The following is a 22,995-nucleotide window of genomic DNA, read 5'->3' as shown; positions in this document are numbered from 1 at the left end:
GCGGTTTACAACAGTAGATTAAAACAATACAACCAACTTTAAAATACAGTAAAAACGAGGACATAGTCCCGAATTATTCACCCATTGAAAGCTTGTTGGAAAAGAAAGGTTTTACAGGCTTTCCAAAAAGCAAGTAGCTCTCAGATGGTTCGGGTTTCAACTGGCAAGGCATTCCTTAAATAAGGGGCCTCAATTGAGAAGGCTCTCTGCCTAGTAGAGGACAGATGGTAAGTCCGGATGTTGGGGACTTGAAGCAAATTTTGGTCTTTGGACCCAAGTAATCTCTGGGGTTGGTAGGGGGATAAGCGGGCTCTCAGGTACGCCGGCCCCAGACCATATAACTAAAACCTAAGATGGGTTTGCAACACCACCTCCATTTCTAGCCTCATGTGATAATGTCCAGAGTCATGCTGGAGGAACTAGAAATCCCTAGAGAGAACATGTTAAATTAATATGTGAATAATCAAATCCACAAACATTAAATACATAAATGTGGAGAGCTGACTGTGATACAAACAAGAAAGCCTGCCATATGTCCCCCTGTTATAGAAATACAATAGTTTCCTGGAGGAGGGACAGAACTTGCAGTTTTCTGTAAGCCTTCTTTCTTCCTCTGCAGTTTCTTAGTAAGTTAATAAAACTAATTGCAGACTAATACCCTGTGGGGTTATTTCTGTTGTTTTAAATGCTATATCTCCCACTCCTCTAAATTTCTTTAAGGCAGAAATTAAGAGATACTGTCAATTCTGCATAAAACATCAGTTTTCCTTCTTTGCTTTATACTTTCTTTAGGATATATTTAATAATAGAATAAAATTAACAATATGATTAAATGATATATAACTAGGAATAACTCAGCCATTAGTCATCTTCCTTTGTATATATTTAATGAAACAGAATAAAGCTAGGAATATTTTGAGAACACGATTGAAGTGTAGAACTGGGAACCACTCAGCCGTTGGTTACAATCAAAATGATTTGTTTAGATATGAATATATAATATTTCAGGCACAACGGTATTGTGAGGATGATTCTGCTTGTGGGGACCTTATGATCAACATGTGGAACTAAATTGCTTTTGATAATAACAATGCAGACTGCAATACAACATGGGAAAGAAGAAAGATAAACTCTTATACAGTTTAGGGAACCCCAAAAACTCAAGTGCTTTTATTTACTACTGTTGATACTTTTATTGATATAGCTCTGCAAAGGAAGAAAATCTGAGATTTTAACTATCATTATGATTAGTCCCGTATAGCACATCCCAATAGTCCTTAGTACCTTGCAACCTAAACTGGATAATGAGCCCTAAGGCATTATGATGCTCTTGTAGTGAAACATGTGAAAACTTTGGCTCAGTTTAGGCACACTGTCTTTTGACATGATGCTGTGTGTTGTGGTCAGCAAGCGGGTGGGTATTTCTCAGAGAATTAGGGGGATGATGGGTTTAAAAATGAGAAGTGTGTGTGATTGGGAAGAATTACAGACCTTAGACTGGAGAGAATTACAGGAGGATGAAGACGAAGCAGAGGATGTTTTGGATTCCAATGTTTGTTTCTTGGTAATGGGAAAGGGAAACCAGTGAAAAGTCCATTTTTCTTGGGAAACAGCCTTCAGCCAATGGGGAGTTTTCTCAGGATTTGGTCTCCAGACCGAAGGAGTGAAAGATAGATTAATTAGGCATTCTGAGAGACTCTGTGAGAAGTTCTTGAAGCCCAGGTGCATTCACCATGATCTCATGGCATCTTGGTTGGGCTTGGGTTTAAATTAAGTGATGTTTGCTTGGTGTCTCTCAGACAAGATGTCGCCATAAGGTTTGGGTTCCTGTCTCAGCTTTCAAGTTCATGATCCAAGTTTCCTGTGGTTGCTTATGTTCCTGGAAGGGTTTGCTTTGGAAACAGTTCCTGTTTTCATGCTCATGGATTTATGCCTGTGTTTTTGACTCTCTTGATCTAGAACTTCGTGCACTTTGCCATTTATGGTCTGTTGCTATTTTGTATTTCCTACTATGCTGCTCTTTTGGGAAATGTCCCCGTTCTCCTTTGTACATGTTTTTCTTAATAAACTTCTGTAGTTAGTACTACTGGACTCTGGTGAAAAGGTGTCTCAAGGCTAGATTGCAACAGTGTGCTTCTTGACAAACTGAAAAACCATGATTTTCAGCTAACTGGTAAACCTCAATCAGATGGCATAGTTTGAAGTAGATTTGCTGATCTGGGTGTTATAGAGGGGTCACTCAAAGTGTAGCTTTTGGGGCGCATAGGTCTAAACATATTTTGAATAGCAATTTTAAAAAATAACATGTTGGTTACTAAATGTCAAATTGTAGATCACTTTCAAAACAGAGTTCTGAACTGTTAATTTTTTTTCTTTCAGGAAAGCAGCACTATGTGAGTATATGTTTGATGTATGGATTATCTTTACTTCTGTAATTTTGCTGTAAAATACTTGTTACTCTATGTTATGTTATGTTTTGTTGCAGATATGAGTCTAGAGTTGCTGATTATATCGAATGCTATTTGGACTTTTTCTTCAGAGACTTTTTTTGAGAAGCAGTGCTCCATTTTCACTGGACTTGATTTGAATTTTATCCATGAAGATTTTTTGAGAGTGGTGCTCCATCTTCATTATTGTCTTCAGTCTACATATAGCCTCATGACTCAATACTTACTTTGTTTAAATAATTTTCTTATTGAATGTATCCCTGAAGCCTATATATAGTGGAACCCTTATTCAGACATAGAACTGTTAAGTTTGAGAGCAGCTGCTCCTTTTGATTTTGCTTTATGCCACTGAACTGAGCTATGTACTGGAGATTTTGGTAAATTGCATACTATATGCTCTTTTGATATTATACTTTCTCATTACATAGATTGTTTTGTGTTTGTTCTGATACCCTACAAGTATTCTAGGATATTGTATAGAGGATGCTTGTGGAACATGGCTATAAAGCCCAGAAAATGCATAGCAACCCATAGTGATTTGTGTTTGGCTGTGTATTTTTGTCTTTTGTCTTTTATTTTGTCTTTTATTGTTGATAAAAGTAGACTAATTAATAGACATTTTTAAAGAAAGTAATGAAACAGATAAGCTTTATTAAATTGTATTTCTTCCTATGAACAAAGACAGCTACCTATAATTTTCAGTATGACAAAAAAAAGGAAGCACAGAGAAATGGACATGTAATCTGTTTGGTTTTTTGTAATTAGATATAGAACTCATCAGTACAGACAGTACAGTATTACTCTGCATTCTCCACAACATTGTTATTTTAGCTTAGGTCAGGTTAAGGAAACCCGAAAATTGAAGGGGATTGACACAATGAAAATTGGAGGGGCTTCACTCATGTAACCAAGTAAAAAGCAGCACCAGCTGAAATTCCGTCTTCACACTCTCAGCCCAAGAAAACTCTGTGATAGGTTGGTCTTAGTGTCGCAATGGGTCAGAAATGACTTGAAAACATGTATCAAGAACAAATACAACCATTAGAGGGGGCAGCAGACATCTACAATGTTCACTGGTGACATTATTTATGTTTGCTCTCTTTTTCTGTATTTTAAACTGTTATGATTGGAGGAGGCAACAATTATTCCATCATTATGTCAGAATATATTCACATATAAATAATATGCATATAAAAATTTATTATACTGTCTCAAGCAGTAAAATCAAGCATTAATACAATGACATTTTTATCAGCCATGTCACTTAACAGCTGTAAAGTGAGTGCCTTTTCATTTCTATTTCAGATACTCTTGAGCTGTGCCAAGAAAGACTTCCAATCAGGTGGCGTCAGAGGTAGTTTTATTTGGAAATGGTTCCAAAACCTTTAAAATATATAAGAAATGAAATATGGTTAAGCATAGAAGGACGGCAATGGCTAGATGCAACTTGGATTAATAAGGCTGCTGTTGTTTTGTACATTTATATTGTTTTGAAAAGAAAAGTTTGAGATAATGCATTTATATACCACTGGGAAATTTAGTAAGGAAATTTGCATCTTTCCCCGAGTAGCCCCAGAATTGGGTATATTGTCTTCTGCTGAAAACATAGAAGATAAGTGTTTTCAAAAGACAAAAAAAAATCAGAAGAAAAACGAAAGGAAAAGGCCTGCTTCATACAGAACAAGACGGCAAGGTTTTGGAAGTGATGGATGATCAACCATTTCCCCCCATATGCTATACTTTTAAGAGATTTGGCTCCTTTTGCATTTTTAAAATAATTGTTATGAATTGTTATGATTGATTACAAAAATTGTTGCAATGCAGGTTTTTAGTCACAATAACATTCAGATACAGTCTCCCCTACACTTTCATGGAAGCTAGAGGTGCAGGATCCCTACAAAGGTGGAAAAACCAAGACTAAATAAATCCTACCAAGACAAGAGGCAGTCCTATGGCAGCAGTGAAGGCAGAAACAAGCCTGCACTGACAGGTTCCCCTTCTTCATTTCCTTCTCACCTTCCTCCAGCAAAAGAGGGGAACATTCCACACAGCCAGGCTTCTTGCTCTTCTCTCAGCCAAGGAAGAGAATGAAGACCCTTTCTCTCACTGAGAGTACATGTATACTTTTAAATCACTAATACAGTTCGGTACTAGGCTTGTGCATTTCGGCTGAATTGCTATCTGTTTCTGCTTGTTGTATAATGGAAGCCCCCCATATCCATTTTGGTGCACCTCCAAAAATGGGCACACTGCAGAATGGGCATTTTTGCTCCGCTGATGAAAAACCCGATATTTTTGTCCCATTGGTGGCAATGGGTGGGCTTCCCAGCCTCCCCTTCTTGTCATTTTTAGGGCTAGTGGGATGAAAATCACCACACTTGGAGGGCACATCTGTTGGCGCATGTAAGAAATCAGTTAATGTGTGTCAACTGTAAAAATAAGATGCATGAAACTGATTGGTTGGGCAATGCCTGCGGAGCAGACTGAGCCTGGGACTTTTGGATACTGTTACATTTTTGTTCACGTTTGAGCTATGCAGGTGCAGAGAGAGAAGCAGAGTGAAGCAGGGAGAGAGACAGAGTTTGAAGAGTACTCTCGTTTCATGAGCTGCTGAAGGAGTTTATCCACATGGACAGAGAAAGACCATTTTAAATCTCTCATAAAAGGACATTGTGTGTGTTGATGCAATTGATCACATTGTACATATGTTGTTCTGAACTGAGAGTGATGGGGGGTGGGGGTGGGTGGGAAGGGTGAGCAAAGCTAAGGAGATCCCAGAAACAGCAACATCAAGTGACCCTTCACCTTCATGTTCACTTCCTCACTCTACAAGGTTATTAAACTGAGGTTAACTAGAGAAAGAGAAGTGGGGACACATGGGAAAGGAAGAGAGATGTTGCAGAAGCAGCAATATCAGTTCCTCTTTGTCTTCTTCCTCACTCGCTCCATCCGTCTTCTTCTAGTTGGCCTTGATTTAACACAGTGGTTCCCAACCTGTGGTTTGTGGATCACCAATGGTCTGTAAGAACAAAAATATGGTCTTCGCCTCACTATTACTACTCCATTGCCTTGAAACTACATGGCAACAAGAGCAACTGGTCTCGCGAAACCTTCTTATAGTGCTGAGGCATCGGGGATGTCAGGAGGGGAGAGGCTGACTACCCACTACCGCCACATCAGCTCTAGATTATTAAATATGGTTTTCTGTGGGTGAGCAGATGGCAACTACAGGATGGCATATGTTCTTTTATCAGAAACTAGAGCTGATGTGCTCTACCCAATGCAATGTTCTGAATCAGCTCCCCAAATAACCAAACCGAATCTAAAGTTGACCAGAAACTCATTTGTAACCATTTTGATACTAATGTTGGAGTGGTCCCTGTTCAAGTGGTCCCTGGTCAAAAAAAAAGGTTGAGAGCCACTTTTTTGTCGTGTCAGGAGTGACTTGAGAAACTGCAAGTCGCTTCTGGTGTGAGAGAATTGGCCATCTGCAAGGACGCTGCCCAGGGGACGCCCGGATGATTTGATGTTTTTAGGAGCCCCTGGTGGGAGCCACTGATTTAACATCATTGGTGGTGCAGAAGTGGCAGAGGGTTGTGCAGCTTATGAGCTGTGGTGGATGGCTACAGGAACATGCATTGACAGATCAAGGCAAACAAAGTAAGCCGGACATGTGAGGAGCAAGCAGAGCCAATTATTGGTGGACTACAAGCACTATCAACCGGAGGGGATTGTTGGCAGCAAAGAAGATGGAGGGGAAAGGGAAGGTGAAAATAAAAATGACAACACTGCAGGAGATTTGTATAGGAGTGTTGTTGTCCTAGAAAGTGGAATTGGGCAAGCTTGGAGAGTCAGAGGCAGCTACCAATCTGCAAATAATCAAATCCACAAAATAGAAGCCTGTGTAAGTTGAAGTCAAAAGCATGCTTTGGAACGGGATTATTATTGCAAATGGATCTATGTTAAGAAGCACCAGCTTAGTGATTTATACACAGAGGTGTATTTTCTGGAGAAATTTAGAAAGAAAATTAGGTATTATGACAACCAGCACTTTACAAATCAACAATTTAAATAAGGAGCTTACTGATGGTGATATATGTCAGGGTCACGTTGTAGCCGAGTTTGGAATCCTATATAGAGGTCATCCCAGAGCAATCCATGCTTCACTACATGTCTCATGACACTGACTCGGGCTTTGATCTGTAGTAAAACAAAGTAAAACAATGAATTCACTAAAAACAGCTGGGACCCAATGATAAGGTTTTTGCTCTATTTTGTCTGTATCACAAACTGGTGTTGAAAGTCCTTTCAGTGTTAAAAGGTGTCTTTTTAGCCAGATGTACAATTAAAACAAATTGCTCAGTTGGGAATGGTCAAACATTACTGTTTTTAAAAACAGGATGTCCTTGTTTTTTAGGATTAGAGTTTATTTTGGGTGATTGTGTGGTTTCCGGGCTATATGGCTGTGTTCTAGGAGCATTTTTCTCCTGACATTTCGCCTGTCTGTTGAACAAGTGTAAAGGGTACAATGAGCAAGCTAGATTTGTATGTGAGCAATCATGAAGATAGCATAATCAATTAGTGAGGGCATCTGCATAGAAGAAGCCTGGCCATTGTTCCATTTGAATTGTTTGCTGCCTAAGGACATCCTTTGTCGGATGGTGTTCACTAGCTCTTCAAAGGGAAAAAAGGCCAGGCTACTTCTCAGCAAATTTGTTCACTATGTGATCTTCAAGGTTACTTACATGCTAATAGGTGGATCCCACTAAACACATACAACTCTAGCTTGCATATCACATCCTTTATACTTGTTCAATAGAAAATTGTTCATTTCTCTCACCCTGGACATTCCAAAGGTATATATACTTCACTGACTTTACTACCATCAGATCCTATGAAGATGCCAGCCACTGATGCAGCCAAAATGGCAGGAGAAAAATACTGCTAAAACATGGCCATACAGCCTTGAAACCACACAACACATCGGTGATTTGGGCCATGAAAGCCTTTGACCATCAGAGTTTATTTTGTGGGTAACAGGATAATAGTATTTTCTGTTTGGGAATGGAATTTTTGACCTGGAAACCCATTTTTTCTTTCTTCCTAGGGCATTCTCTATCCAGGTTTCCAAACAGCTAGCAAGGATGATAAAACTCAAGTTTTTCCACATCAAGCTAAATATTTTGCTACCTATTTAACAAGGAGCCCCCGGTGGCGCAATGGGTTAAATCCAACAGGTTCCAGGTTCGAATCCAGGGAGGGTGTGAATGAGCTCCCTCTATCAGCTCCAGCTCCTCATGTGGGGACATGAGAGAAGCCTCCCACAAGGATGGTAACACCTGGGCAACATCCTTGTAGACGGCCAATTCTCTCACACCAGAACATTTTTCTCAAGTTGCTCCTGACACAAACTATTTAACAGGTAGTCCAGACCATGAAATCAATTTTCTCAGGTTTTTGTCTAAGGACTATGCTTTCTAGCATACAGCAAAGATCCTATATGGAAATAATCGGTCTTCTACCAAAATGCAAATAATTTAGAACATTCCAAATACCCTTTCCCCATCCAATTTGAAGATTTTCTTTTAAATTATTCTATTCATGTTAAAAGGTATCTTTCCATCCCCTACAAACATGAGGACTGGTCCCTTAATCTCTTCCTCTACATCCCTCTGGCAGGGCAACTTTTTGGTAGAAAAGGTATACACTATTATTACAAATATATATTACCTCTTCATATGGAGAATCACGGCTTGGTCTCTCTGCTGGGAATGTTAAGTCTAAAAAATCCACCAAATAGTTGTAGCCTCCAGGCAAAGGGTTGAAATCATCATCAGTTTCTATTACCTAGGTATGAAATATAAACATCAGGAAGGTTAAAAAAAATCACAGTATAGCTTCTACTATACTGGACATGATAAAGAACAAGCTGAATATTTACAGTCCTCTCCTCAAAACCAGTCTATTTTTGTTTGCTGTAATTTATTCTCAATCATTCAATCTTTCAATGACAATTTTCTACATTTCTTTTCATTGTATTTCTGTTCAACATTTTGTCTTAAAAAAACTTTTGATAAGCTAATTTTGTGTAAAATGTTATCATTCTGTGACATCTTGCCCTGTGAAGCAGTTTTACACTTTAAGACAAGGTTTCTCAACCTGGGGGCCAGGACTCTTGGGGGAGGGGGGGGTTGTGAGGGGGTTTCAGAGGAGTCACCAAAGACCATCAGAAAACACTTATTTCTGATGGTCTTAAAAATACCTTTGGCAGAGAAGACTGAAGACCTCTCTGCCTGTTCTTTTCTTCCATTTTGAAAACAGACGGCAAATCCTCCCACCAAAAACCCTCCTCTGCTGTGATTGGCCAGTCTCTCAGACGGCCTCTCAGCCAAGGGGAGGACTGTTCCTGAGACTCCAAAAAGGGAGGGAAGAGCAGGCGTGCTTGGCGCATGGCAGCATGGTGTCCATGTGCAGGTAAGGGAGAGCATGCAAGGCAGGAGGGAGGCTCACGCCAGCAAGTCCCTTCAAAGCATGGGGCTTCTGTGTGGGAAGTTTAGCCCAATTCTATCATTGTTGGGGTACAGAATGCACTTTGTTTGTAGGTGAACTATAAATCCCAGCAGGGGGGCGGAGTTACCATGGCCGGTTGAACAGACGTCTTTCCTCCAGCTCTTGGGGAAATTTAAGCAAACAAGCAGTGAAAATGGATGGATAATTGTCCTTTCTGGATCAAAGGGGAGGCGAAAGTCTGTAGCATGTGAAGAGCCCAAGAAGGTAATTTATTACCAATTAATTGCTTTGATTTATGAGCTTTGGCAGAAGATAGGGTGGCCGCCGAAGCTGCCTGATAGTGAAAGTTGTTTGGAAGCTGAAGTTGAAAGTGAAACCAACTTGCTAATTATAATTGCGCACTGACTTGGAGAAGATAAACAGCTTGCAATTTAAATACAATATTAAAATACTAGAAATATTGGATTTAGTGACTTAATGATCCGGGAAGGCAAAATAAAGATTAGAGGCAGATTCCTCCTTTGAAGAAGGATCGAGCTAGTCTCGTCATATTAAAGGCGAACCCTCTTGGCATTGCAAGGTATATTTGAGTGGGACTTTCTTGTACTTTGTGCTGTGTAGAACGGGAAAACTAAGTAATTAAGAAAATTGATGAAAGCAGGAGGAGTAAAGCTGAGGTTGAATGAGAAGGAAGAAACAAAGTCAGGATACCCCAAAGCCAAATCCTCTTTGGTTGCGATCCAAGCCGTCAGACAGATCGCTTTCAAGATTAGAAAGACTGGATAGGGCTTCACAGCCCCCTGAGGAAATGAGTACTGTCAGGAGAAGTCCTCCCCTCCCCACAATTAAGGGAAAGTTAAAACGAACACCCCCCCAACCCCCCCCTCAAATGGAATGGGGGGCAAAAGGGGGAGGAACTATTTCTACCTCGCTACCATGTTTAACAGCAGAGCCAAAAGAAAGCAGGATGAGCAGTGAGAGGGAAGAATTGGGGATGGGTAGTAGTCAAATGCTAAGTAAAATAGCAGAATTGATTAAAGGAGAGGCTGAAAGACAAACAAAGGAAATGAACTTGAATTTGAACCTGATGTTTGATAAAGAAAGAGAAATAAGGAAGGGCGAAATTCAGGCATTGAAGCAAGAAATTCTGACCAGCAATAAAGAAATGAGAGCAGAGATGGATGCGGAACGAAAAAGTTCAGATGGAAAATTTCAGACAATAAGAGAAGCCCTGGAGATTGCACAGGGAGAAATACGAAAAAACAAAGCAGAAATTGAAAGAAGTACACAGGAACAACTGGTACTCAAACAACAAATGCAAAAAAATGAAAACAGGCTCTCAGATGTGGAAAGAAAGTTTGTGTACATGCAAGACAACCAAAGAAGAAACAACGCAATAATAAAAAATTATCCAGAAGGAAACAAGAAAGAAGATCTGAAATCTGAGATCTTGAAATGGTTGCAAAAGATTTCGCCAACACTAAGCTGGTCAGAACTGGATATTGAGAGAGTTCATCGCCTTCTGGCTGGAAGAAATAGAATAATTCCTAGGAACATAATAATTCGATTTCACAACTTCGCAAAGAAAGAAGATTTGATGAAAATATTAAAGAAAAATCCAGATCTCCTAAAGATGGGCGATTCAAAATTGGAAATATTTAATGACTACTGTCCTGAAACTAAGAACTGGAGATACACAATGAAGCCTATTACGACGCAGTTAATGAAAGCTGGAATTGTGTACACCTGGGGATACCCTGTCTTTCTTAAATTTCAATGGAAAGGCAAGAGATATAGAATCGACACACTGGAACAAGGTTACCAACTACTGGAGGAGCTTGGCATAGTAAGAAGACAAGAGAGAGAGATCGAAAGGAAGAGGAGGTGAAGGATCCGGATGGAGGAGAATTGGAGGAATTAATCGGTGCCGTTGGAGGAATCGAGATGTAAGAAGAAACTATACACTGCAATCAAGCTTTTTATTGATTTAAAATGAGCACTCGGGGGGAGGGAGACTCTGGGCCACGGGATGACTTCGCCCCCCTCCCCAATTGGGAAGGCCGGGGGCCATGATTGGGACGAGTAGTCCCGAAGATTGGAAGGGGAGGAAGGGGGGAATGAGGAAAGTGGGGGGATTGGGGGGAGGGGGGAATGGGGAGCAAGGGTAGGGGAGGGAAAGGGACAAGGGTTCACGTTGTTTCAAGCCACAAAAAAGCTTTTAAAGGGAAATGGAAATGATGTCCCATAAATTAAGAATTTCAACACTTAACACGAGAGGGTTGGGGACGGTAATTAAGAGAAGGCGGATTGAATCTTTACTGAAGAAGGACGCAGCGGACCTCATCTTCCTACAGGAAACACATCAAAATAGGCGGGGCTCAAACGAGCTAAAGTCGAGCTGGATAAGGAACTATGAAACATCTTTTGGGTCATCAAAGTCAAGAGGAGTAGCAATAATAATAGCTAAGAAATGTAATTTTGTCATAAATAAGGTACTGAAAGATGAAGAAGGAAGATATATAATAATATATGGGGAAATAGGGGAGGAAAAATATGTATTAGTAAATGTATACGCACCAAATGTAAAACAGCAAGAATTTTATGAAAAAGTGTTAGAGCAAATAGAGAATTACCATCAACAAAATGTAATATTTGGAGGAGATTGTAATTGCTGTATGGATTTAAAGAAGGATAAAACTACGATAGCATCAAAAGCTAGAAATATTGAAACAACGGAATTAAGTAGAGTAATGAATAAATGGCAATTAAAGGATGTGTGGAGATTGGTAAAAGGGAATGAAAGTAGATATACATATTATTCATCGTTACATAAGGTGTATACAAGAATTGATTATATTTTCGTCTCCAAAAATATGATAAGTAAAGTGCTAAATGCTGATATAGGTATGATTAAGATTTCGGATCATGCATTGGTTTCAATTGAGATTGTGTTGAAATGTGATTATGACAAAATGAAAAGGTGGAGGTTAAATACAAGAATACTAAATCATAAAGAGATAGTAGATAAAGTGCAAGCAGAATGGCAAGAAATATGGGGCTTTAATGAAAAGGGGGTGACAAAGGGAGTTCTATGGGACACTATGAAAGCAGTGACCAGAGGGTTATGTATAAAAGAGACAATTAACTTAAAAAGAAGGCAAGAAGAAAGGAAAAGAAATTTAGAAAGAGAAATAGAAGAGATTGAAAAAGCATATGTAATAAAGAGAGATACACGAATTTATGCTAGGTTAAGAGCAAAAAAAGAGGAATGGGATAAAATGGAAATAGACGAAGTTCAAGAAAATTTAATTTATTTAAGGAGGGAATATTTTGAGTTTAGTGATAGGAATTCAAAGATGTTAGCCAAATCAACACAGAAAAAGAAAATGGAAGGAATGATAAATACGATAAAAGATAAAACAGGTAAATTATGTAGAGCTATGAAAGAAAAATTGAAAGTATTTGAAGAATTTTATAAAGAACTATATCAAACCAAAGCAAGCCCCATAGAGGCAATTAGGAAATATGTGGAGGAAAATTGGGAGAGTAAGCTGGAGGAGAAAGATAAAGAGTTACTGGAACAACCTATTAAGAAAAAAGAAATAGAGGAAGTTATTAAAAAATTAAAAGTAGGGAAAGCTCCGGGCTTGGATGGTCTAGGGACAGAATATTATAAAAGCTTTAGAGAAGTTTTAACCCCAAAATTATTAGAATTGTATAATGGAATAATGAAGGGAGATAAAGTACCCGAATCATGGAGGAGATCATTAATAATATTAATACCTAAACCTGATAAAGACTTAACAGACCCAGGGTCATATAGGCCCATATCATTAATTAATCAGGATGCAAAGATATTGTCCGCGATAATAGCCAATAGAATGAATAAATGTATGTATAAGTACATAAAAGAAGATCAGTGCGGGTTTATAAAAGGAAGACAAATGTCAAATCTGATAGGGAGAGTATTAAATAAAATTCATTGGGCTAAAGAGGGGAAAGAAAAAGCAGGGATATTATCATTAGATATTTTTAAAGCGTTCGATTGTGTGGAATGGGAGACATTAAGGGAAATATTGAATAAATTTGGAATGGGAAATAGAATAAAAGGAGTACTAAAACAATTTTATTCAAGGAACTCAGCAGTGGTAACTATAAATGACGGAGTGACAAACGAAATAAAAGTGACTAGAGGAACCAGACAAGGGTGCCCTTTGTCCCCGATACTATTTGCTATGGTGATAGAACTGTTTGCTAATAACATAAGGAATGATAAAAATTTAGAAGGGTTAGGAAAAAAGGAGAAACAGAAGGTGAGCTTATTTGCTGACGATACATTGTTATTTATAGAAAATATAGTGGAGAAAATGGATAGAATAAAAGAACATTTGGAGATATTTGGGAAAGCAACAGGTTTACAAGTTAATTGGAACAAGTCAGAAATGATGCTACTTAATTATACAAAAGGAGAAGAAAAAGATTTTATAGAACAGAGCAAAATGGGAATAAGAATTAAGAACAAATTAAAATACTTGGGAGTAATAATAACTAAGGATTTAAAAGAGATAGAGGAAGTAAATGTAGTAACATTAAGGAAAGAAGTCCAGAAAAAGTTAATAGAGAACGAAGGTATACGCTTATCCTGGTTTGGAAGAATAGCATTAGTAAAAATGAAAATACTTCCAAAAATAAATTTTATATTTAGGATGCTACCACTTCAAATTACAGAAGAAGAACTAACTAGATGGCAACAAATGATTAATAAGTACTGTAATGGAAGTAAAAGAAACAGACTAAATAAACAGTTATGGTACAGATCGCAAAAGGAGGGTGGACTGGCGCTACCTAATATAAAAAAATATTATGAAGCAAGTAGATTAAGTTTGGTTATAGAAGGAATGGTTAAAAAAGAGGGAATAGATTGGCTTAGCAATGATTCAGGAAAAGTGGAAGATGAAACTTGGAATATATTTTTTAAACAGTTTACTAGAAAAGAAATGAGGGAAATTAGAAACCCAATGCTGAGCAACATACTGAAAGTATGGAATAAATATAAGGGGAGGTTAATAAAGGAGGGATCAATTATAACCCCAATAGTGATGGAAAAGAAGTTCCCAAATTTTTTTTAAAAAGTAATGGATAAAAAGGTAAGGGAAATAAACTTAGATAGGATAGGGGATTGGATGAAGGTGGAAATGAAGAGGGAAATGATGTTGGAAGAGTTTAAAGAAATAAAATTGTCATGGTTTCATTGTATACAATTAGAACAATGGTTAATAAACTGGAAAAAAAATAATAGAAGTGGAAGCCAACTCAATCAATTCGAACAAATAATACAGAAGGGAAGGGCTGTAGAAGAATACGAAAACTTGAGAGGTATAATTAGCAAAATTTATAAGATACTAATTGAAATGAAGGATGAAAAAACAAAAAAGTGCACCCTTAAAGAGATTTGGAAAGAGGATTTAGGGATAAAAATAAGTGAAATAGAGTGGCAACAATTATGGGGACAAAGACATTTAAAAAATTTATCGATACGAGTTAAAGAAAATTATTACAAGTTAATATGGAAGTGGTACTTGACACCGGTAAGAATAGCATATATGAATAAAAATAACTCAATAAATTGTTGGAGAGGGTGTCAAGAACCAGGAACATATATACACATGTGGTGGCAATGTAAATATGTAAATAATTTTTGGGAGAAAGTATTTAGAGAAATAGAAAATATAATGAATATAAAAATAGATAAAAGTCCTAGTATAGCTTTACTATCATTATATAACGATAAGCAATTGAAAAAGGAGGATAAAGAAGCGATAACAAACTTATTAACTATAGCAAGACTGCTTATAGCAAGGAACTGGAAAAAAGAAATGAATATACAAATAGAGGAGTGGTATAAAGAAGTATGGAAAATAGCAATAAATGATAAATTGACGTGTATATTAAAGGTTAAAAAAGGTATATGGAAACAAAGCGATTTTGATGCTGTATGGGGAAGATTTGTGGTAAATGGATTAAAAAATAAGGAAGGAAAATTACCGTCACAAGAAGAAATGAAATTTTGGACAGATGAAATGTAAGAATGGTGGCTTGAGATGGGTGGAGGGGAGCACTGTGGGGAAAAAAAAAAAGGAAAAAAGAGAAAAAGGGGGGAAATGTCAGAGTAAAACAACAAAACAACATGTTAAAGAGGTTGATGTACAAAATGTAATAGTATGTAATAAATGTGATAAATCAATAAAAAATTATTTTAAAAAACCCTATAAATCCCAGCAACTACAACTCCCAAATATCAAGGTCTATTTCCCCCAAACTCTACCAGTGTTCACATTTGGGGATATTCAGTATTCATTCCAAGTTTGATCCAGATCTATCATTGTTTGAGTCCACAGTGCTGTCTGGATGCAGGTGAACTATAACTCCAAAACTCAAGGTCAATGCCCACAAAACCCTTCCAATATTTTCTGTTGGTCATGGGAGTTCTGTGTGCCTAGTTTGGTTCAATTCCATCATTGATGGAGTTCAGAATGCTCGTTGATTGTAGGTTATCTATAAATCCCAGCAACTACAACTACCAAATGACAACCCCCCCCCCTCCAAACTCATCAGTATTCAAATTTGAGCATATCAGGTATTTGTGCCAAATTTGATCCAGTGAATGAAAATACATCCTACATATCAGATATTTTATTACAATTCATAACAATACTTCAATTACATTTATGAAGTAGCAATGAAAATAATTTTATGTTTGGGGGTCACCACAACATGGGGAACTGTATTAAAGGGTTGAGGCATTAGGAAGGTTGAGAAACAGACCCACTGTGCATGTACCACATGCACAATGACTTTGGCTGAGAAGCCTGGGATTTTGGCTTTTAATCTGACTTTGCCCTGCTTTGGGCAAAGTCAGAAGATACTCTGGAGTTTGTTAGAAACTCTGGAGTATCCCAGGGCTTCATAGAAACCTGGACAGATTGATTGGATCCATTTTAGACTGATTTTAGATTGGAAACTGCCACTATCACCCTTTCCCTGTACTGATCATCACAGGGGAAGTGAATAGCTTGTTCCCATATCACTGATGCTCCTTCCTGCTGACCATGAAACTCCATTTCATCTCCTGGTATTCACAGTCAGAATGGGGAGCCCATGTAACCAGCAATAAGGTGAGATTGACCCCCTCCTTCTTGTTGGTTCAATGGGTGCCTTGGTCTGACATCATCCACAGACCTCCAGGTGAGTGTCTGGTTGCTGAGGTTGCATCTGCTGAGGTTTCATCTGCTAATATGAGAATAGGGCACCCATCTGAGCAACAAGAAGGAGGGTGTTGGTTTCCTCTCCTTCTTGGTCATCACAATATGCCCCAGACAAGGCTGCAACAGCCAAGTACTTGCACCAAGGGCCAACTAGGAGTAGCAGTGGCAACTTAGAGAATGAAATGATGGCCTAGTGGGCTAATGCAGTCCCAGTCCATGTGGACAACAGCCCCAGATTCAGAATGATTGTGTGTATCCAGAGCTGCTTTGGTCCAGATTTACACCAGAGTAAATTGCTCTATGTAAGCATGGCCTAACTTACTCTTATTACAAGGTTGTAGCCTTTAAATCCAGCCCACACATAGTATTCTTTTATCCAGGAGGGATAGCAAAATATCTCATCATCAATTGCAGCACTGAGAGAATCAATGTATGGTTTGAAGTCCCACAACTCTTTGAAAACTTTTGTCCCTGCAGGAGGATCCATAATTCCTTTACTAGAAGAGAGAAAACAAAGTTACACATTGTCAAAGGGAGCGACCTGAGACTTTTCCTACTAGGTCACTAGCAGCATTTCTATCTTCTGTGCTGTGATTTTGAATTATGCATCATTTATGCTGCAATTTAAAGTGTTTACCACATTTTAATGAATTTATAATTTCATAAAAACTTAATAAATCAAAAGGCAATCAAAAACCAAAGCAGACCATGGTTTTTTTTTTTCATTTATTCCTATACTTAAGCATAGTCACCAAGCCAAGTTTCTTTTCTCATTGGACCAAATCAAACATTATTTCACTGGATATTTTGAAACCTGTTTTTATGGGAAAGGAAAGGAGAAAAAGATTGATTCAGCGAATGTCGCAAGGGAATCTTGTTCTTCCTTGCTTCCACTTCCTTGTTCTGACATCCTAAGGAAATCAAGCATTTTAGAGCTTTCTCCCTCAGATTAAAAAAAATCATTTACCTTACCTCCCAACTCCGGTTTTAGCCATGCTCAATTCAGTAGGATCAGTAAAAGTACATGTTTGCATGCATGCACATTATGATTTCAAGGGAATATTTAAATAGTAATAATGCTAGTATTTATTTATTTATTTATTTATTTAGAGCATTTGCAGTATATCCCGTTCTTCTCACCTCCAAAGAAGGACTCAGGATGGCTTACAACAGGCATCCATTAGATGCCAAAACAATACATTAAAAATCACAATTATAATTAACAGTTAAAACAGTTATAAACATTCAGTTCAAACAGTGTGCCAGTTCAAAACATAATACAAATCAATCCATTGCAGTCCACTCAAATGTTCTCTTCCCAGTTAATCCATCTATTGTACAAACGCTTGATCCCAAAGCCAGAATTTGAGTTTTTTACGAAAGGTCAGGAGAGAAGGGGTGGATCTAATGTCACCGGGGAGCGAGTTCCACAGCCGGGGGGGGGGGGGGCACCACGGAGAAGGCCCTGTCTCTCATTCCCACCTGTCGCAACTGTGAAGCAGGTGGAACCAAGAGCAAGGCCTCACCGGATTATCTTAACATCCTGGGTGGTTCGTAGAGAGAGATATGTTTGGGCCAGAACTGTTTAGGGCTTTATAGGCTAAAGCCAGCACTTTACATTGTGCTCGGAAGCAAATAGGCAGCCAGTGGAGCTGGCACAACAGGGGGATTGTGCGCTCCCTGTACCCCGCTCCAGTGAACAACCTGGCTGCCGAGCATTGGACTAGCTGGATAATAATAGTAAGAGTAATAGTAATCAGTAGGCCTGGGTAACAACGGAAAAATTTGTTTCTAAAATCGATTCGTTTTTTTGGGGGGTTTTGCGTTTCAATATTTAAAAGAATTCTGAATTTTTTCTTTTAAAAAGTTCGATATTTACGAAATTTCGTAAATGTAAAAAAATACGAAACATTAACGAAACAAATAAGAAACAATAACTAATCGATTCGTTAATGGCGGACGCGACTGCGCAATACGCTAAAAAACCTCCAAATGGGACAGGGGAAACTTCTGAAGCTTCCCTCTCCCTCTGTTGTTGACTGTTGGTGTGATATTATAATTTTTTTTCACTAATTAAACAAAAAACAACTATTAAACTTGCCCCAGACATGCGGAAATAATAATGAAACGACCTCAAACCGATAACGAAACGAATACATAACGAATCCGAAGCATTTACGAAACGAATTTAAAAATTCGTTTCGTTTTTAAGTTGCTCCAGAATGGTTCATTATCGTTTCATTATAAAAAAAATAACAAATTTTTAACGAATTACGAATTAACGAAACGAAACCGCCCAGCCCTAGTAATCAGGATTACCTGTCAGTTGGATCTTTGAGAATCCTTGCTAAATCCAAAGTCGCTCCCGGTTTTGGTGTCCACGTGAAAACATCAGCACATTTCTTTTTTATTAATCTGTTCAATTCTTCTGGGTCATTTTTAAGGTTGGTTTCCTTGATATAACTAGGTTAAGAAAAGACAATCTACAATTCTTATAGTGTTGGAAAAGAGCAAAGAACAAAAAGAGGGAATAAGCCAGTACTCTCCTTCCTTGTGTAAGAGATCAACAAATACCATAACAGGTATACAGGCAGTCCCCCAGTTACAAACGTCTGGCTTACAAACCACTCCTAGTTATACAAACAATGAATGGTGAAGTGTTTCAACAGAAACCAAGTCACAGGAACAAATCCTTTTAGAATGTTCCATGTTTTTATATCTCCCATCCAAAAGAGCTGATAGCAACACATTACATCTTGCAATAGCCAAAGCCCTTCTCTTGATAGGATTAAGCAAAATGGGAAAATAAGCTGCCATGACTCCATGCTCACATGGAATTAATAATGTGGTAGGGGCTCTTGACTGACTTGCAGGCTTCCACATTTGTAAGCCTTAAGAGTCCTTCCAAAGACAGGCCAATTGCTTTGATCGTTCTGGGAATCAAAGATGACCATTCTGAAACAAAATTATCTGATAATAGAGGAAATATAGCTATCGGGGTCTGCTTGAAAATGTATGGGTAGCCAGAATTTTATAGCTCTTATCCATGCCAAGGTTTCAAGAGTGGTCTGATGCATCTCAGTGCATAGCACGGTGTAATGCACTCATCTAGGGAGCCCCATTAGTTTTGGAGAAACTTGACATTTAGTATACTAAATGATTTATTTATTGCAGAAATCCAAATAGGGGAGCCATACAGTAACAGAAAACCAATCCTAGCCTCAAAAGCATTGATGGCAGTAGGGATATATCGGTTACATTTACCGTAGAAAAAATGATACATTGCTGCAATGTTGATATTATTTATTTGTTTACTTCATTTATGCCCTGCCTTTCTTATCCTGAAGGGAACTCAAGGTGGCTTATAAAATCCAGACATAAACATTACAATAAAACCAATATAATAATAGAGCATGCCCTATCAAACTATAAAACAATTGAAATAAATAAGCAAATAAAACACATAAGGCAATTGAACAGATTCAAAACATATGACATATTAAAAACATAAAGTGCTGAGTCTTGATTTTACACTTTGTAATTAGATATGTATAGTAGGCCTGTCGGTTTTAGTTCGTTAATTCGTTATTTCGTAATTAAATCGTTATTTTTACCATTTCCGACGCGATATCAAAACACTTTTTTAAACCCGGAAGGGTTTAAAAATATCGAAACAGCAGCCCCATATATTTTACGAGCTTCAGCTCGTGTCGTTAATGGGATGGAGGCTGCTGTGCTGACTGAGTGCTGCTGCTGGTGCCTGGGAGCCAATCCGGCGCTCCCAAGCACCCCAGCAGTGCACCGTGGCAGAAGCCGATTGGATGGCGCGCGCGCGCTCACAAGCGGCCTCCGCGCGCCAGCCGGCTCCGGCTTCTGCGCCCCCCTCCTCCTCCTCCTCCTCCTCCCAGCTGTGTTGCAGGAAGTGCTAGGAGGAGGAGGAGGAGGGGGCGCAGAAGCCGGAGGCGATTGGATGGCGCGCGCGCACTCACAAGCGGCCTCCGCGCGCCATCCGGCTCCGGCTTCTGCGCCCCCCCCCTCCTCCTCCTCCCAGCTGTGTTGCAGGAAGTGCTAGGAGGAGGAGGAGGAGGGGGGCGCAGAAGCCGGAGGCGATTGGATGGCGCGTGCGCGCTCACAAGCGGCCTCCGCGCGCCATCCAGCTCCGGCTTCTGCGCCCCCCTCCTCCTCCTCCTCCTCCTCCCAGCTGTGTTGCAGGAAGTGCTAGGAGGAGGAGGAGGAGGAGGAGGGGGCGCAGAAGCCGGAGGCGATTGGATGGCGCGCGCGCGCTCACCCGAGGAGGAGGAGGAGAAGGGCGCAGGAGCCGGAGCCGGATGGCGCGCGGAGGCCGCTTGTGTGAGTTTTCAGGGCTGTATGTATGACCCAGAAGCATTCTCTCCTGACATTTTGCCCACATCTATGGCAGGCATCATCCTCAGAGATCTGTTGGAAACTAGGCAAATGGAGAGTTATATCATCTAATATTATCTATGGAATGTCCAGGGTGGGAGAAATGAAAGCCATTCAATGCTAATCATTGATCAAGGTGACCATTACTGCAACATTCACACTTAGGCCTGTTTGATCAAGAAAAAATTTGTTTCTAAAATGTTTTGTAAATATTTACGAAATTTCGTAAATAACAAAACATTTTTTTTAAAAGTTTTGTAAATATTTTAAATATCGAAACAAAAAAACACCCCAATTACGAATCGAATTTAGAAACAAATTTTTTCTTGATCAAACAGGCCTAATGTATAGAAGTCATTACTGCTTGTCATTGTGAGAGCCATATGAGTCTCTTTCTCCTTAGACCTCATCAGAAAGCCCCGGTGAAGCATCCCACTTTGCTAGGCTTCCACAAGGAAAGAGCAGTGGAAGCACATCTCCTTTTCCTCAATACTTTCCCCATCAAATGGGGAAACCATTGCTAGGAGGCCCTGTGTTGGCTGCATTGGACCTAGAACAACATGTGTTGGAGTGGAAGCATCCAGCGAAACTGTTACCCTGGTTGGAGGCGGAACCTACGCTGGAAGTCACATAACATCGTGTGGTATCCCTTGTTGGTCTCTGTCCCCCGTATGGGGTGAAAGTGTCCTAGGATGTTAAAATCACACCATCTAAGGAGGCTGATAGATACATAGTTGTGAAGTTGTTACGGGCACTCATGTCAGCTGAGGTATGGATCCCTTGTTGCAAGTCTTATACAATAAAACAATAAAAGTGTAAAGCTATAAGACTATAAAAGCTTTAAAAAATCTATAAAACAATAAAGCAATAAAATGCTGCAGCAAGAAAGGACTCGCATGCTTAGCAGCAATTACTGATTACTGATAAAACAAAAAACTAAAGAACAAAAATGAAATATCTCCCTCCTAAAACGTCTGATGGCAAACATTGCCGTGGACACCAGGCAAGTAGGACACTACAGGGAGAATTTCCCAAAGTCAAGGCTTTTCACAATTAGACTTTGAAAAGCCCATTGCCCTATGTATCTTTTCTGCTCAAATACAATAGTCCTCCTCCTCCTCCTCATCATCATCATCTACCAGTATAAAACATTTAGTTACTTATAATGAAATAAAATTCCTTCTGATCTGGAAACCGTTCTTTGCATTTTGTTGATACAGAGAGCTCACAGTCAATCATTTCTCTGACCTTTGTGCCAAACTTAAAGACAATACCTGTCAGAAGGATGAGCTTCAACAAAATATCCTGCAAAAGGACAATAGATTTTTGGCTTTAAATCGGTAACCAGCTGGGCCTTGTAATTCAGCAATTTCCTCCTTTCAGTCTTAATAAACTGGGCTTTCCATACCTCTGAAAAGAAAAAGGAGTTGTCAGGACTGAAACTAAATAGGGAGAAAGACAAGAAAAACTAAACACAGTGATACAACGTAGGTGACAGTGTAGCCTCTCAAGTGACTAACCATTGAGTGGAGTCGGTGTAGTTGTGTTATCAGTCTTTGTCTTTCGAAAATAGGCATGTTTGCTTGAAATAAGGATTCTAGCTGACTAGGATTCATTATATTCTGGTACAACACATTCTCTAAATTAGGCCCTTGTTTCATTACCAGTGAATTTTCCTCCGCTGAACGTCATTGGGAATCCCGAAGCTCCTCCTGCAAAGTCACTCATCATAAGGTCAACTTTCTCAGGAAGCTTTCCACCATTTGGCCTGGTGCAGTCCACTGTATTTAGGATTTTGTGCCCTTTAGACAAATACATTCATAATTAAAATTTCAAATGTCATTATACTGGGCCCATTACTGGAATGACAGGGCCATCCTATCTTATTGCTTGCTATCACATTTCTGACAGGATGAACCAGAATGAGAGTAATAATAATAATAATAATAATAATAATAATAATAAGGAGCCCCCAGTGGTGCAATGGGTTAAACCCTTGTGCTGGCAGGACTGAAGATCAACAGGTAGGAGTTTCGAATCCAGGGAGAGTGTGGATGACCTCCCTCTGTCAGCTCCAGCTCCCCATGCAGGGACATGAGAGAAGCCTCCCACAGTAAAGGTAAAACATCAAAACATCAGGGCATCCCCTGGGAAACATCCTTGCAGTTGGCCAATTTTCTCACACCAGAAGCGACTTGCAGTTTTCTCAAGTTGCTCCTGACATTATTATTATTATTATTATTATTATTAATAATAATAATAATAATTTGAAACACAACAAGATGAGTCCACAGCAGACATTCTGCTGGCTGTTGTAGTGGATCACATGTTGGACACTTCCCAAGTGTCTAGGACTGTGTGATGTATCG

At 39.1% G+C, this 22,995-nt stretch overlaps 1 protein-coding gene across 1 annotated transcript in view; it reads right to left on the bottom strand.

The window, feature by feature from the left end:
* Positions 1 to 3,309: 3,309 nt before the first annotated feature.
* LOC132773477 (cytidine monophosphate-N-acetylneuraminic acid hydroxylase-like) overlaps positions 3,310 to 22,995 on the bottom strand; it is a 45,011-nt gene continuing 25,325 nt past the window's right edge. The window contains exons 7-13 of the mRNA XM_067467079.1: positions 22,291 to 22,428; positions 21,901 to 22,036; positions 18,542 to 18,685; positions 16,545 to 16,719; positions 8,178 to 8,294; positions 6,532 to 6,647; positions 3,310 to 3,830 (exon numbers count right to left, since the gene is read on the bottom strand). Coding sequence (XP_067323180.1) covers positions 3,749 to 3,830; positions 6,532 to 6,647; positions 8,178 to 8,294; positions 16,545 to 16,719; positions 18,542 to 18,685; positions 21,901 to 22,036; positions 22,291 to 22,428 — 908 coding nt within the window. The 3' untranslated portion in view covers positions 3,310 to 3,748. The remainder of the gene's footprint in view (positions 3,831 to 6,531; positions 6,648 to 8,177; positions 8,295 to 16,544; positions 16,720 to 18,541; positions 18,686 to 21,900; positions 22,037 to 22,290; positions 22,429 to 22,995) is intronic.

This window comes from Anolis sagrei, chromosome 4 (genome assembly GCF_037176765.1).
Source record: "Anolis sagrei isolate rAnoSag1 chromosome 4, rAnoSag1.mat, whole genome shotgun sequence".
NCBI lineage: Eukaryota > Metazoa > Chordata > Lepidosauria > Squamata > Dactyloidae > Anolis > Anolis sagrei.
The sequence above is the reverse complement of the archived record's forward strand: the minus strand, read 5'-3'. Positions and strand labels throughout refer to the sequence as shown.